At 39.5% G+C, this 16,919-nt stretch overlaps 1 protein-coding gene across 6 annotated transcripts in view; it reads left to right on the top strand.

Annotated features, from left to right (window-relative positions):
- Window positions 1-16,919, top strand: part of prkcaa (protein kinase C, alpha, a) — a 153,029-nt gene that overhangs the window by 48,828 nt on the left and 87,282 nt on the right. For all 6 annotated transcript variants that reach the window (XM_035953657.2, XM_023282082.3, XM_023282084.3 and 3 more), the window contains exon 3: window positions 3,587-3,669. In XM_035953657.2, the coding sequence (XP_035809550.1) occupies window positions 3,587-3,669 (83 nt within the window). The remainder of the gene's footprint in view (window positions 1-3,586; window positions 3,670-16,919) is intronic.

The following is a 16,919-nucleotide window of genomic DNA, read 5'->3' as shown; positions in this document are numbered from 1 at the left end:
TGTCTTTATTTTAGATCGCTAGTTAGTGTAAAAGTTCCACAGAAGTTTCCAGAGGTGTTGAGTGGCAGCTGGACCCTTTTAGTTTGTGGCCTAGACCTCATTTGTTTGGAATAAATACTGGAAAAACTGGTTCGCATTGGCTGCTCATGACTCCGAAACACACAGGGAAACTTACGCCCCATACAGAATATTACCACCATCCAACAGAAACTACAACAGACTCCTTTCATTGCTCACTGTAACATCCTGTGAGTGTGTGATCTTTAAAGACTGAATTGGGGGAACTCAGTCCTATCAGCTACTGTAGGATGAATTATGGAGCTGCTGAATCATTGAAATTTATGACCTGCCTGGTTTGTGGGTTGGCAGTAGTGTGAGTTATGGGTCATGGTTTCTCGTTGGTTATTGACCACACTGACTGACTGATGAGCCCCTAGGAGGCATGAGGAGGTAGACGGAGTTGAGTTGTGGTGGTGCGATACGTCTGTCTGTGGGGGTTGTATTGATTTTCCATCATTAAGGTACACATGTTTGAAAGCCCAGTCTTTTTTTCTTGTTTAGGACAGCGTCTGTGCCAATTAGGAAATTTTCTTGTTTTATAGTAGTCATAATTGAAAACATCTCTTTTATTTTTCAGATGACTGATTGTAGCATTGACAGTAGAGAAGATGCTTTATGACCATAGTGTTGTGGTTACTGAATTCTTTACTTGAAAAAAATTTAGCTGACAACAACAGAAACTACTACGATGATGTACAGTACCTGTCAAAAATTCTTTAAAGTAGGCACCTTTTTCTTTGATAACACATTTACACACTTTTGGCATTCTTTCAACCACATTCATGGGGTAGTCACCTCAAAATGCTTGTCAAATAGTCTTGAAAGAGCTCCCACTTATGCTGAACATTTGATTTGTATTCACCCTTCAGGTCCAGCTGATTTTAACCATCTCTGTTGGGTTTAGGTTGAGTTATCATGGATGCCAGGTCATCTGATGCAGCACTACATTACTCTCCTTGTGTGTCTTGGGTTAATGTCTTGTTAAAAAAAAAAAAAACAGATGATGGTCCCTCCAAATGCAAATCATGTAGGATGCCTTGTTGCTGCAAAATGAGAACCACACATACAGATACCATCGGTTCACCTTCACTGTGTCTCACAATGACACAACAGTTGTAAACAAAAAATCTCAACTTTGGATTCTCCACACCAAAGTCTGGATTTCTGCTTTTCTAACATCCATTTCTTTTGTTACTTTTAATTGGTCTCCCTCAGTAGTGGTTTCTTTTTCTAGCAATTGGACCATGAAGTTCTGATTTACACACTGTGCTCCCAACAGTTGCCCGTGAGATACTTCTGTTACTTGAACTCTGGGAAGCACTGTTGTGGGCTTTTATCTGGGGTGTTGCTAATTGACCATTTCTTAGGCTGAGAACTCTAATGTGCTCTAATACCCTCTGCAACAGAGGTAACGCCTGGTCTTCCTTTCCTGGAGCTGAACTCATGAGAGCCCATTTCATGGTTTTCACGACTACCCCTGAAGAAAATTTTTCTTGAAATTTTAGTTTCATGATTCTTGACATAGTAAGCACGGTGGTCGAATCAGGCTATTTGCTTTATATCAACACTACATCTAAACAACACAACTGATTGTCTCCAATGCATGAAAAGAACATGAAATTCCATTAGTTAACTTTTGACAGTGCACATGTGTTAATTGCAAGTGACCTCTTCATGAAGCTGGTTAAGTTCTTGCGCTGTGCAAAGCTGTAATTTAGGCAACCAGCATGTTAGCCTATTATAGGCTTTGTTTAACCACTACACACTGCATTTGTGTTATTTATTCATTTTTATACCTTAAATATTACACTACAAACAAGCCTTTACTGAGGAAATCTCTAATGCACTGGGATGGTTGGCAGTCTTGTGCTATCAAGGATGACTATCCAGAATGTGAACAGTGTATTCCTTTATATGTTGCAATTTGGCTGCAAACAGACAAACTGAATTGTAGTCTGTATGCAGACAACATGTGAGCCAGAAAGAGCTGACATAGTATAGCAAGTAGTAGTGATATTGATATGGCTGCTGATTGGGTGCAAGAGATAAAAGTGCTGATTTTAAAATTATTTGGATCTGTAATGACATTTGAGCAGAATTTAATATGTGGCCCAAAAGCTAATCTGTGGAGAAGATTCATGCTGAGAAGTAACACAATAATGACTTCAGATGTGGCAGCTCTTGGCTAGAACAGATGGTAGATGGATGCACAGGTTTTGACACACGACCAAACTGTCTCATATGGTGTTTGATTTTGATAACATCTTCACTGATCATTACTATTTTGTGTTTAGAAAAAAAAAAAAAAAAAAAAAAACTATATATATATATATATATACACATCAACTGTCAATCAGTCAGCATACATGCTCATTTTCTTTCGAAAAATTGTGGGTTTCTTTGCAAAGTGTTATATATGTTGAGCCATTGTGAGCTGTTTGAATGGGATGCAGTAAAAAGAGGAGAGGTGACCAAAGGGTGATACATGTACAAGCATAAGAGGCATTCACATTACTTTGCTCCAAAGGTTAAATAATATTGAAAATAAAGCTGTAACTGAGTTGGAAAATCAGGCAATGTCTCTGAAAAAGCATTGTATCGCTGATGCCGCACAAATCACTAATGGAGTCTGTGCTAAGTGAAGACTATTGAAAACCACCAATTCAGATGCTTTCACCTCATGCCGCAAGCACTGACCTTTAAACATTAAGTTCTAGGTAGAAAAGGAGGGGTGCTCTTCCATATCAAAGATGAGAGAAGAGCAGCAATATTGTTTATTATTGTCTATATCAAGATGCACTTTTCTTGAATGAGTGTCAACCTGGACATGTAAAGACAGAAGTTTTGTTATTTATTCTGGTCAGCTCACACACTTAGCCGCCCCTCCTCTCTGTTTCGTCTTGGTGTTAGCCTGTTTCTCAGAGCTAGTATCAGGCACCGTCCTCCACACTGAATCGTATGCTTACTTGGCTGCATGCTACGGTGCACTCAGTGACCTGGCACCGAGAGAATGCCACTGTGTGCTGTGACATTGTGTTGACAGATGTATTGGAGTGTGCGGGCCTGGGTGTGAGTTGTATGCATACATGTGAACCAACAGTCTATGAGTCCGTTTGCCTTATTTAAGTGTGCTTCATGTGCATATAGAAGCGTGAGTGTATTTGTGTGTGTGTGTGTGTGTGCCGTGTTTGCCTTAGCTCCTGCCATGTCAGTGAGGAGGTGGCACTGTACTGTGCAATAAGAGCAGTCAGCCTGCAGGCAGAACTGGCCATCTGGACACATGATAAGGAGCCTAGCCCAGACATCAGGCGGTTTTTCAATTCCTCTTAGTGTTATCAGATTTCTATCTCTTTCTGCTGTCTGTCTACGTATCGGTCAGCAATAATACACTGTATTTTAACCATGTCACTCTTTCTTTTTCTTTTTGTTGCCCCATCTGTCCCTGCATTTCTTTCTTTCTCGATCTTTCTCCCCGTCTCTCTGTCTCCTCCCGCTCTCGCTCTCATCCTATTCCGTTCCCCTGCAGTTTGCTGTTTTGTGGTCCACAAGAGGTGCCATGAATTGGTCACGTTCTCCTGCCCAGGGGCAGATAAGGGGCCCGACACAGACGTAAGTAACCAAAGTCCAGCTGTTGCCTCTCACATGTTTGCCACTTTCTTCTCATTAGACTGAAGTGCATACACAGTGGCAGCAACACTGCAGTAGTGCCAAGTAGACCAGCCTGGGATCAGAACATGCTGGAGCTCTTTGACAGCTGCAGAGCTGCCATGCATCCTTATCGTGTCGTGAAGTAGCAGACTGTGGAGGGCCAGAGAGAAACTTGCTCTTTCCTCTGACGAGCATCACTTTTCCAGGCATCTAGAGCTGCAAAGTGTATGCTACTTCAGTATTTTTCAACAAGGTGTAGATGATTAAATTCAGTCTTATGTAAGAGTGATGTTGATAACAACATATATACATATAGATCACAGTTCACATTTATAATACAAGATTACTGTGTCTTTTTTGTTCAGCCTCAACAGAGGAGCTTTAACCTCTTACTCTGTTAGTATCTATCCAAAGAAGGCCATTCAAATGCTCAGTTCACCACACTCACGATTGAATCACGGCAGCAGCGGGTGGCTAATTCAGTTCATTTGTTGTCAGTGTTCCAGTCAAGTTGCCTCCTTAATAAAAGAAGCTGAAATATTCTCCAGAGTGAGTCAGTAACCCTGTCCCCTTAAGAAAAACTTAACTTTCGAGCTATTCTCTCCCTGTAATAATGCCTCTTGGAATCAAAGTCAATATTTAACCTCCAAAATAAATATCTTTTAAAAACGGCTTGTGCCTTCATAACGCAGCAAATTTTATTCTGAATAGAGTCATGGAGTTCATCGAGTAACTATATTAATTCTAATTCATCCTTGCAGTACTGAGTTAAGAGAAAAGCCCGCTGACAGATAATTGTGCTGTTAATGATGATCTGATCTGGCGCAGAGACAGATGGGAAATGTAGGAGTGGTGGCTATAAACAGCACATCTACATCTGTCTTGGCAAGGCAATGAGTTGCACACAGCTCTAGCAGCTGGTTGCCTGCAATTGTTGATATGAATCACAACTGAAAAGAAAAAAATACTCTCTTAATAGAACAGTATTCCAATGTTACCTTGAAAATTAGAAACTCTGCTTATTAATAGATTTGCTTTTTGATTTAATTTAATGAATGGACATTTGTCTGTGACCTTCTGGTTGGATTGGTACAGTGGCATATTTTGGAAGTTAATATTCTGCTGAATAATTTAATCACATAAACATAAAAAGGAACTTTGGCAATGTTGTAGTTTTCTTTTACTATCCAATCTTTAATTGAATCATTAAAATCCTTTGACCACTTGATAAATATCAGCTCTTGTATGACACGCTGAATGAGGTCTCCTGTTTGCCTGTTCATTAGCTTTTAGTACCAACTATGTGCCATCAACCACCGTTTGCTTGCTAGCTAAGTGTGAAACTTCATTTACATACCTGCCTGCCTGCTGGGCATTGGTATCCTCTCAAGTATTACAGCAGCGCGGTCTGGCCTCTGTAACTGGAGATATGTCAGTGTGCCATTCAAGATCATCAACCCAGACACTTTAAATAGAACACTCCATAGATGACATGGAAGCTGTAGGCATAAAATGGCCTGAGCAAGGGGATACTTTATTCATGCCGGCCCTGGGATTTAGAGGAATAAAGGAAGTTTAAACAGCTGAGATTAAATTACCTTTGACATCTGTGTGTTTCAATTACCCAACACATCTTAATTAATTTACATTTTATTCAATTTTAAGAAATCTGCTTGAAGTTCTTTATTGATTACTATTTGATACAGTTTAAAAAACGCATCATATAAAAACAAAGTTTTCCAAATTTAACCTACAGCTGTAAGCTGTTACCTTCCCCCCCCCCTTTTTTTTAACCCTCACATGCAGAAGTCAGATTGTTAGTGGCAATGTGACTAAAATGAGTGTAATGCAGTCTGTGTAATTCATACATTTTCCCCAGCCAGATGACTTACAGTTTAGCAGTTGAGGATGAAGCTGTGGCTACTGATAATGAAGAGCTAATTTTAGAGCAGTTTGTGTGATTAATCATTTTAAAGCAGAACCAAAGTATGAAAATGGCATATTGATTCAGGGTGCATATCTGTTGATCTCGTTAGCAATTCAAGAGAAGTTTATTTTGTTCAAATTATTTATTTTAATTTGAAAAAATGGCACATCTGTCCACCTGCTCTCAACAGCAAAATGGTGAACTGGTCTATGCTTTGTGCAGTATCCATGTGGAATCTTGAACTTTTTGTAGCTATAATTAGTAATTACTACTTTGGATTTGATGGGTGTCTCTAAAAGAAGTTACTGTGGACCATGTGCAACATAGGACAGTATACAAATGACATATACATATAAAACTGATATTTTACTGACAGTTTTAAATGATTGTAAAATTTCATAAATGACAAAACCATAGTTTTTGTGTTTGTCAGTGTTAATATTGTGCTCTGAAAAGGTTACAACAATATTATTTTAATAAATTACATAGTGTAACATTTTTGACAGACCTTATTTACTGTTTTTCTTTAATACCTTTTTTCAGGATAATGTGAAGCACACTGTATACACACACAGCAGTGCCTTAGAGGAGGGGAACTAAGACACTGAAACCTAATCCAGCAAAAGGAGACTTCAGTTCGAGAACCAGGGTGTAAATTATTCTGAGCTTTTTGTTCGTGCAGACACTCTGCAAATTTTAAGACTATAATTCTACCACTCCTGTGACCACAGGGCCACCACCAACCAAATCTCCTTCCTTTAAGAATGCATGAGTACTTTATCTCTTGCCTTATCAAAATATTTCCTGGTTCCTTTTAATGTACAGTTCTGTGCACTTAAAGTAGCACTACTGTTGCCAGGGGAAACCACACTTATTACATGGCTTGCTGCTTCTCGGGCATGCAATCCAGGAAGCCAATAACTCCCTTGGCCAGCAAATATCCTGAAGATCTGCAGTATCTAGGCTACGTGCATTTTATGACTCATGTCTGTGTTTTATAACTTCTCTACTAAAAGAAGCAAAGTGTGCACAACGGTGCCAAAAAAGAGCCACTAGATCTTTTCAGTAGCAAAGTTATTGGGAGTGGTTAGCTTTGATTTGATCGGCCAAGATAACCATGAATACATTCTTCCTCCCAGCAACAGCCACAGGGTGTTGTGCTAAGGGCAGGGGAGGCTGCAGACAGGCACTTATATAATGTGAGAATAGCTCTGTATAGTCTTTTAAGTAGTGTAGCACAGCACAATCAATGGTGCAGTCTGAGATTTAGTTTGAAGGTGCTGTGTTTGAGGAGAAAAAAAAGCTTGATTCATTACCAGTTTCACAGGGACTGGAGCCGGTGTCTGTCATTTCACAGGCTTGCTGGGGAAACCACGAAAATACTACTTGCGGTGGTATAATGTAGAATTAGAAGGTGTCAGTGCAACTTGTGGACACAACTTGTCAGCACATTCCAGCCTAGTCAGTAAGTCAGCTTAAAACATTTAGTTTTACAAAATGTTTTTATTTGACTGCTGGTGTAATGTTCCCAGCAGCTTGAGTAAGTTCAGTGCTTTACAGGACAAGACCATCAATAATGCAAGAGCTCTTCGTTTCACTACAGGGGCTCAGAAGGTGAAACTGAGAGGTTTGATGTGCCTCCGTTTGTGTGGGTGTGTGGCTGCTGCATCATTGATGTCCACTTAACCAGAGCGGTACATATGACCCGGGGCAATCTGCAAGTCTTTTTGCACAGATTTCCCCTCATTTTCCACACTGACACACACACACACATTCACTCTCGTACTCGCAGACAATCAACCTCTAGCTCCTCAGGGCTGTTCAGTGCACAGATAGCTGTGACAGAATAATAGTGTAAAGCAGCAGCACAGTGCTCTTTCTGTCTCGTTTGCTTGGAAACAGACAGAACTGACTCGAGGGTGACTTGGCAGCCAGGCATAGCAGAAAATGCTTCAGTGCAATTTCGAATCGGGATAGACGGTGGCAGGAAAAAGTATGTGTCCCATTAGTGTGTAACAGTGAATGATGTAGTTTGTCTTAAAATGTAGTGAGATCTTCATATAAGTTACATTTTTGCATGAACATAATTATTTAAACTAACTATATGTATGGCATTGGAAGGATGCTGCACACCAACATCCTAAAGTTGAAGAATGGTGGAAGGCGCATCACTGATTCCCATTTTTATTATGGAATTCGTTTAATTCTAGGTTTGTTGTCTGCCAGCTGGGCTCCACAGTGGCTCCATTGCCTCACAGCTAGGAGATCCGGTTCGTGTCCCTGCCTAGGCCTGGGATCTTTCTGTGTGGAGTTTGCATGTTCTCCCTGTGCAGTGTGGGTTTTCACCGGGTTCTCTGGTTTCCTCCCATGGTCCAAAACCTGCTGAGGTTAATTGGTGGTTCTAAAATGTCCTTAGGTGTGACTTAGGTTGTCTGTCTCTACGTGTAGCCCTGCGATAAACTGGTGACCTGTCCAGGGTGTCCCCTGCCTTTGCCCTGAGTCGCCTAGGATAGGCTCAAGTCCCCCCGCGACCCTACAGAGGATTAAGTGGTGTATAGACAATGGATGGATGTCTGCTAGCTGAAGTCTAGACATTGGGTGATGCAGCATGACAACTATGATACCTATTCAAATCAGTCTACTACAGAATGGCTTGAAATAAATAAAATCCTTCTTTTGTTGTGGCCCAGTCAGAGCCCAGACCTAAACTCAGCAGAGATACTGTGCAATGACCTCAAGAGAGCAGTTTCACACCAGACATTCTAAAAATATGTCTGAGCCAAACCGTTTCTTTGAGGAAGAATGGTCCAAAAATCTCCCTTAAGTGTTATACCAGTCTGATCCACAGTTACTGAAAACTCTTAGTTGCCAAAGAAGGTTTGAAGAGTTAATATATCCAAGGATTCACTAATGTTGTCCACCAGCACTGTGAATGTTCTCTGGTTGTGTTCAATAAAGACATAAAAACACGCACAATAACCCTATGGGGGAAAAAATGAAAAAGATTGTATTCAACATTACAAAAGTAACTTTTATGCAAAAAATTCAATGTAAAAATGCATCTTAAAAGAGTGGTTCCTATTTCAGTGACAGAAGTATTGCACAAATATTTACCAAACTGTCAAAAATGAATACTGTTTAAGGAGGTCATCCCTCACATTGTGATTTCATTGGCAATCCAGATTCTTTCTCATCTGACCCACAGAAAACGTACCCAGGAATTAGCCTGATTCTTAGACTGACTATTAGTCGTAGCACATTGTGTTCATCGCCACTTGTAACTCCTTGTCACTGAGGATGTATTCCATGATATCAGCTGCTACAGTGGTGTCAAAAACACAAATTCACAATTCGTCCGGCAAAGGAATGTAGTCATAAGGTGAAACTATTGACTGTGTATAGCAATGGATGACTGTCACGTTAGCCATAAGTTTTCTGAATAGCAGCTTTGAAGATCATTGCCATCTTGTTAATAGCTGACTCTTCCTAACTCCTAGCTAATCCCGAAATGAGCAAAGAGGTAGAGCCATGCAAACAGCTCAGTGCGATGAACTGTCCCTTCATATCTCCCATATGCCATTCAAAGCAGCCACACCCTTAATTATGCAAAACATTATGTCTTTTAAACAGTTGATTTATATAAAAATTCACCCTCATTATATATCACAAACAGGGAAATTAGCTATAAAGACTGTTTTCTTTTGTATCAGGCTGTAAATATGTTTATTACTGCTCTAAAGCGGGACATTTTAAAATGGGGATTTGTAAGAATTGACTTGTATTTTGAACCAGCCTCAGGTGGCTATTAGAGGAACTGCACATTTTGGCACTTCTGCTTGGCTTCCTTTTTCAGCCCTGGAGGCTGCTGCTTGGGTGTGACCAAATCTGCAGTTAATCTGAGAGAAATCAAATTCATAATATTAATGAGTAACGCTGTGGGCACCAGTGATCTAATATTTAAAAGGGCAAATCATCCAGGAGAAGGTGGTTCAACAGACTCCAGCAGGAAAGTGAAAAATAGGTGTTCTGGTTCCAAGGCTGGGGACACACTGTCTCATTACAAGGACTCTGCTTGGAGATTGAAAACGAGATTAAACGAGAGTGGAACTAAATGACATCATCTGTGCCACAGGCGTCTTGGGTTGTGACAGGCAATGGAGCCTTTCGCCTGTATTTTTAGTACATTTCCTTCCAGCAAGGTGCTGGCCATCTCTTTTAGTTAGGCCCTTCTTGCCCAGAAAATGCCGTTTCACCGTTCAGCCAGCCTCTGTTGCAAAGTGAAAATTCATTTAAACGCCTCTTTTGAGTGGCAGAGAGGGCAGTGATGGCCTGAAGGTTAAAGGAATGAGCTTGAGTCTGGACTGGAAGGTTTTTATGAATCCTGAATGTGGGGCCTGTAGCAAGGTCGCAGTTCCATCTACATCAACCAAAACAGTTCAGAGGACACTGGCAAGCTGCTCTAATTAGCTAATAAATTATATAACAATATCTGTTTAAGGTGATTTCAGATGCAATATGAGTTAAAGTCTGTATATATATTTCTTGCAGTTCAAAAAAACTCTGAAAGATAGTTCTGTACAGTAGTCATTTTCCTTTGGAAAAACAACAAACCCCAGGATTTAAGTGTGAACCCATATTTTTGAAAAGAAGAAAGAAAATCTTTTTGATGTCTGGATGCCAAACCTGGAGCAGAGACTGGCACTGGAGGAGGATGTTTGATTAGTGCTGAGATAAATACATAACCTTCCTTGACAATGCCTAGAAAATGATCCACTCTAAATGTAATCCAGCCACTTATAGCTGTGTGATGTAATAGCTCCTGCACCAGTGTCCATATAAGCCAGCCTCCCACTCCTTACTCAACTGAATCCCAACACATGCTTTTAGCACACGCCCCTATGCAAGCCTTGGCACAAACACTGCTTCCAAGGAAACATGGTCACAAAGAAACTTGATGCTGCATATTTGTGCTTGGTACACTGGATATATTTTGGTGTGTGAGTGCTGACATGTCCTGCAGAGCTCCTGTCATGCTGTAGCCTAATGTTGGAGCAAAATGAGATCATTGTAGACGCTAACATGCCTAGAAACACACAAGATGTGTGCATAAAATCGCACTGTGCCAGATAGGATTATCTTTTTGGCTGGTTATTGGAGCAGGCACATTTGAGGAAACACATAACAGCTACTCGTGGCCTTCCACAGGGAAAAAGAGAATGTACCCTACTCATATAGTGTGTCTAATGAAGTTTGGCCTCTTTCACCGAGCTGTATTCATTGTCGTAGATGAGCAGCCCCCTCCCAAATCCCCCACACCCCTGTGAGGTGTTTGCAAATGCTGCTGTGATGTTATTCTTTGCTTACAGTGTGCGAAGCTTGTCGTCTGAAATCTGCATGAACTTTTAGTGTTGAAGGAAGCACAAGACAGAGGAATCTTTGTCGATTTATTTGCCATTTTCACCAGCCTTGGCGATGTTATTGAAAACTATATACAAAATTAACAAAAAATAATGCAGTTAGAAGCTTAGAAATAAGTAAAACCAACCCATGCTAAGCCCATGGCTATTGTGCAGCTAGCAGTAAGCTTTCACCAGGTCAAACTGAACCACCTTCTTCAGAGGACTGCAACCATGAACTGATTTCTGTCTCCAAAGACCAATCATAGTTGCTTCATAGTCTCTTTATACATTCACAAACTATTTCTAACAATCTTTCTAATTGTTCCAACATTGAAATATTAATAATTTATGTTAGGGTAGTCTATGAAAACAATGCAAAACACATGTTGCACATACAGCAAACACCTGGAGCAGTAATATGACAAAGAACTTACTTTGATTGAATAAATCAATTTGATTCTACATACGACAAATCTGTAAATGTAAATTCAGAATACATACTGAAATAAGCATCAGAAATGAACCGAAGTGACTGTTCATTAGGTTAACATGCAAAATCCTGTGTTAAACCATACTACCATAACTTGACATACACAGCTAGAACAAAAAAAGCTTTATTTTGCTGGCTTGATGGTTTGAAATAACAGAACTGGAGGAACTATCCTGCTGAAGCCATTGTGCTACCTAGTCTCTAGAGAATACAGTTCAGCACCTTGACAGGCAGAATCTAGGACAGAGAAGAAGCTGAAGGAAATGGAAATGGAAAGGAGATATCATATGTTGATAATATAGCAGGCAGGATGACACGAAGTACTTCATAAATGCCAACCCTACTGGAGGATTTGATTTTTTAAGGTCTTTTTGATGTAATGCTCCACTGTGTCCTCTGCTGTTTGAAATATCCTGCTGTTACTGTAGATTCTCAGGGGATATATCTCTTGGCGGGTGATTTTGTACTGGCCCAGGGTAAAATCTTTTATTAACAAAAATGACCTTAGGCCATAGTAAATGCTCGAGGAAAAAGACATGACAGATGCCACAATGTGCACATTGCTAATTCATGAGAAGTCATTTTCCCTGCTTCTTCTCCAATGCTGAGAATAAAATGCTTTTGGTGGTAAATTTTAATGAAACTATATTCCCTCAGACTGTCGACCATGATTTATAGACGGATATTTGTTGCTTATTCTTAGCGATGGATTCTCTATCTGATAGGACAGAGGCTCACAAAGTTTCTCATCTTCGACCCTGAAGGAATTAAGTCTCCTGAGACAACGCAGTCTAATACAAATAAATGTGTGGGCGCACAGAGGCATTCTCAAAACCTCCTTTGTACCCACACTCGATGATATGCACAGATATCATCACTTAAGTCCTCACAAACACATTGCTATTTAACACAGAGAATAGATATCTTTGAGAATAGAGGTTTCCCATGCTCCTTGACAGATGAAAATACAAAATAAGAGCATGAGATATTTATCTGTCTGGGAAGTGTTTATAGAATCAGACTGTGGATCTCAACAGGTCTTGAAGTGTCCCTCTCTACAGATTTTTCTTTTGCATGCCACAATGCTGTCGTGCATGCCTTCTATTTCACACAACAAAAAGCTTCAATTTGCACATAAGTCTTAGCATGTGTGAATCAGATTTAAGGCCATTTGTTGCTGTCCAACAGATGTGACTGTCAGTACGTGCTTGTGTTGTTATTGTTGTTGTTGTTATGCTTTTGTTCTGCAGACGAGAATCCGGATATTGCTGCTAAGGCATGATTCATGCCAGCAACCTAATTCAGTTATCTTATAAGAGGCATGAAAATAAAAATCTTCTGGTTGGTTTTATGGGAGTCACATTATTATTAGCATTTTCTGCTAAATGCTGAAATATTACGAGCTATTGACCTCGAGCCTCTGATTCAGTGCATACAGTAAATGTCTTGAAGATTACTCAGCTGTGAAACCGATATGAGAGCAACACTGCTTACTTTCGTTACAGGAGAAACAAGGTGACTGAAAAAAAAGTATGAAAACAAAAATATCAACAAACCTTTATTCTGCTGTGTTTATGCTGATAAATTGAAAAATTAAAAGGTTAGATATTTTACAGCTTGTTTATTATGAAACAAGGTGTCTACGAAAAATTTACCATGTTCCTTCTAGACATACCAGTACGCACAATATTTATTTGACAGCTGGGATTTAGTGTGAAGACAGATGAAGAATTTACAGTTCGTATGTAAGGAAAAATACCAGCTGATATTAGAATAAAATAAATATATTGGACTTTGCAGTTTCAAACATCTCAACCTTCATTTTATTGCTCGCAGAGCATGTTTTCAAAATGTTAACTGGCATTTGTAATTTAGTGTATCATGTCCAAAATAAATGACCATCTGTTGTGGTGTCTATTGCAGTGATTCAAATTACTGCACTGCAGTTTGCATTTATAAGTGCCTTATGTGGTTATTTCCACATGTTGATCTGCAACATCATGATAGTCTTAATTACATGTCTGTCACAGTTTTTGTGTGTCTGCCCTGCCACTGTGGGTTAATTTTGTTCTAGTAAGATGAAACTGTTTCAGACATTGATTGTGATAAATTCAGTTTCTTTTAGATGCATTTTCACTAATAAACACTGTGGAAAATGAATTAAATTAGGTTATAGTAAGTGGAGAAGAAAATTGAAGATAATCTTTTGTCACTTTCCCTCAGAAATTTGTCATTGCTTCCACTGTTATCAGTGTTGAGTGACGGTTGATATGATAGTTGTGAGTCCCGCGGGCTGCCTGCTGATGGTTTTTATACTCTCTGGGATCCTAATGAACAAATCTTGAGTCTCTCTTGCTAATGGCCTGTGACATGCCTGTCTAAAAAGAGGTTTGATCAAGCCTTTGCTTTGAGGAGGGAGTGCAGGAGGGTGTAAGTGCTTCCATGCATTGTAGTGTGTGTCGATAATGATGGAGGATAGAGGATGGGTGGGTGCACTCAAAACTGCTGCATCACTTCCTGGAGAAGCATTTCTCACTGGAGAGGTATTAAAGTGCTGTTGCAGCATGAAACATCCATGGTTGAAACTAAATTTCACCGAGAAACTCTCCTTTGTTGTTATTCGCTTGACCTTTCAGCACTGAGGCAGTTCTTGGGAAACTGTTTCAAAGACTAGTGCTTGACAGTGAATGCAGACTCTATTTCCTGCACTCCACACCTACACTGTTTTTCCACACATACATACAGACACAGAGAAACACATTAAAAGCGACTTGTCTAAGATTAGTGAACACTATGTCTGATTATCTGTGTAGTGTACTGAAGAAGTTCTGTCATTTTTCTGAACGTGTTCCTAATGTTTGGGACATGCCAGAGGATATGAGCTTTTTACATACAAAAGTGAAGTGGAAAGGGCTGTTTGAAGTTCAGCTGTGCTTTTGTCAAAAATGTGTTTTAGTGAGTGTCGCTCCTCTTGAATTTTTGCACTTCACTGTGCAGATGATTTATGTTCAGGGTTTTGACTCTTGAAGACCATTCTCAAATTCATTTCAGTTTTTCTGCTGAATGTGGGAGGTTTCTCTCATCTCACCTAAAATCTGCACTTTAGAATAAGTTATACCTTATGGATTTTTTTTTTTTATTGTACGGGGTTTTTTTGTATTATTGAAAAAGAAATGAGGTTACAAAAATAAAATTTGCATGACTAATGTAAATTGACATCAAAACAGTGTAACTGATTAACTACGATTTTTAATTCAAAATAAAGATATTAGATTTTTTTTCACCGAAGAACTTATTGGAATTTCACAAATGCCTTCTTTCTATTTAACAGATGAAAGTGATAAGCTCAAGGTTAATCATATGAATATATTTCTAAAATTGGATACAATTAACAGAAAAAGAAGTTGGTTCTGTAATTTTACATTGTTTTTTTATTGCTAATATCAAAAAGCATTGATAAACTGTTAAAATACAGCTTATATCTCAGAAAATGATGATAATTACACAAGTAAAATGTAAAACAAAATACACATACATCGAGAATAGACTTTGAAAGAAAGTACAGTGAATAATTTTAACTCTCATGTGGGTTCTGTATTTTTACTCAAAGACACAAGCTGGAAATTATTCATGAAAGGCATAGGTTTGGCCTCTCACTCAAACTCAAATCCATACTCCTATTTAAACATACTTTATACTGTATCTCGCCTGCTGTACCTTACGTGAAAGGAGGCATAGTGGGCCACACTGCTGATAGGCTGGACCAGTGCCTGAGATGAAATTTTCATTATCCACCTTTCATTTGCACACTTTGTTAGAGATATCCAGGAGTAGTCTTTATCTGGAGGTGCCGGCTTAGACTGTAGATTGCAGGAAGCCTTGTGAAGGGATGATAAAGATGTCTCATCCTTCGCCTTTGTCCTCACATTTAAGCCTTTGTATATTGCAATGGATAAGTCTATTCAGGAGGATAATACACAGGCGAAGGCACACAGAAAGGTTAAGATTTCTTTACTCCTGTATTTTACTTACATGAAGAATAATAATAAAAAGAATAAGATTTAAGGAGATGGGTTGAATACAAAATATAATAAAACTGACCTATGATATCTGAACTGTGTAAACTCTTGTTTTTATTAAAATGATGGACTAGGTGGTCTGGCATTGTGTCTGAAAGCCCTTTTCAAAAGTTCTGGTGTTAGGAGCATTTAACAGTTTCAGACTCCCCAGAATCAATGACAGTATTTATTGAGTTGGCGTTTCTCGCTGTCATTCAGGAGATGTGAACCACTGAAGAGACAGAAGCACAGTCTTGTAGCTGAAATACATTACATCCTCAGTTCACACCTCAGTGGATCAGTTTCCGGCTTAGTATTAATTTGGTTGCAGCACAATAGGCAATTCAGAGGACTTAACATTGGGATTGACACACGATGCCGTGTTTGACAGTTCAATTGTAATTTGAACAATCAAGAACTGCACAGTGGAGCATTATTATTCTTCCACTGATGTCTGAGTAAATACAAGGAAAGCCCAACACTTTATCAACAAACACTCCACACTGTGCTTTAGTAACCATACATTTAAGGGATTGGCTTGTTGAGGCACAATAGTCCTTGTTTAATCGGTATGTTGGGAACACAGTTAATCAGAATCCCTGCCTCCCTGATCTTGAACAAACAGATGCATGCACACACACACACACACACACACACACACACACACACACACACACACACAGACAAACACTCACAATGCATTCCGTCAGTCCCTCTGAGATTTGTTTACAGCAAGTCTCTGGTAGCCAGTCTTGCTCCAACCATGATAAGTAGTAGTAATGACCAGCACATGGGAGAGTTGGAACCGCTCTTGACCCTGAATCGACTCAGTGTCACAGTTCCAGGACAGGAGTTTGTCCTCATCACTGCCTTGCCAGCGCTCTGCACAACCCATCCATCTCCACCATACTTTGATATCAACATGGAGTCTTTAAGAATTCACCGATAGAGAATTATTTAGCTTATTAGCCACCAATTTAGTTTATATTTCCTGAAAATTACCATAGCAAATTCAAAGCAAGTACTGATTTTGTATCATTTCAAAGTGCTATGAAAGTCTATTTTCAGTGACTCCACAGCATTGTGGGATCCATCATTCATCCTCTTAGCTTAGTTTTATTGCCAAAACATCACTGTGTTGTAAGTAGTATGCAGGGAGTGTGACTGATGCCAAAGAAATCCACTGCACTGATGGTGGCATAAAGGTAAAAGCATAGCTTATTTAAGTCCTTGTCAAATAGGCATTTATACTTAATAGTCCTGCATGTCAGTGCACACAAAACTAGAATAGAAGCCAGAGAGGGTCTGAAGTCTAAACTCGACCTCACATGTAAGAG

The sequence above is a fragment of the Amphiprion ocellaris genome, chromosome 4, assembly GCF_022539595.1.
Source record: "Amphiprion ocellaris isolate individual 3 ecotype Okinawa chromosome 4, ASM2253959v1, whole genome shotgun sequence".
Taxonomy (NCBI): domain Eukaryota; kingdom Metazoa; phylum Chordata; class Actinopteri; family Pomacentridae; genus Amphiprion; species Amphiprion ocellaris.
Note: the sequence above shows the minus strand (reverse complement) of the source record. Positions and strands in the feature narration are given on the sequence as shown.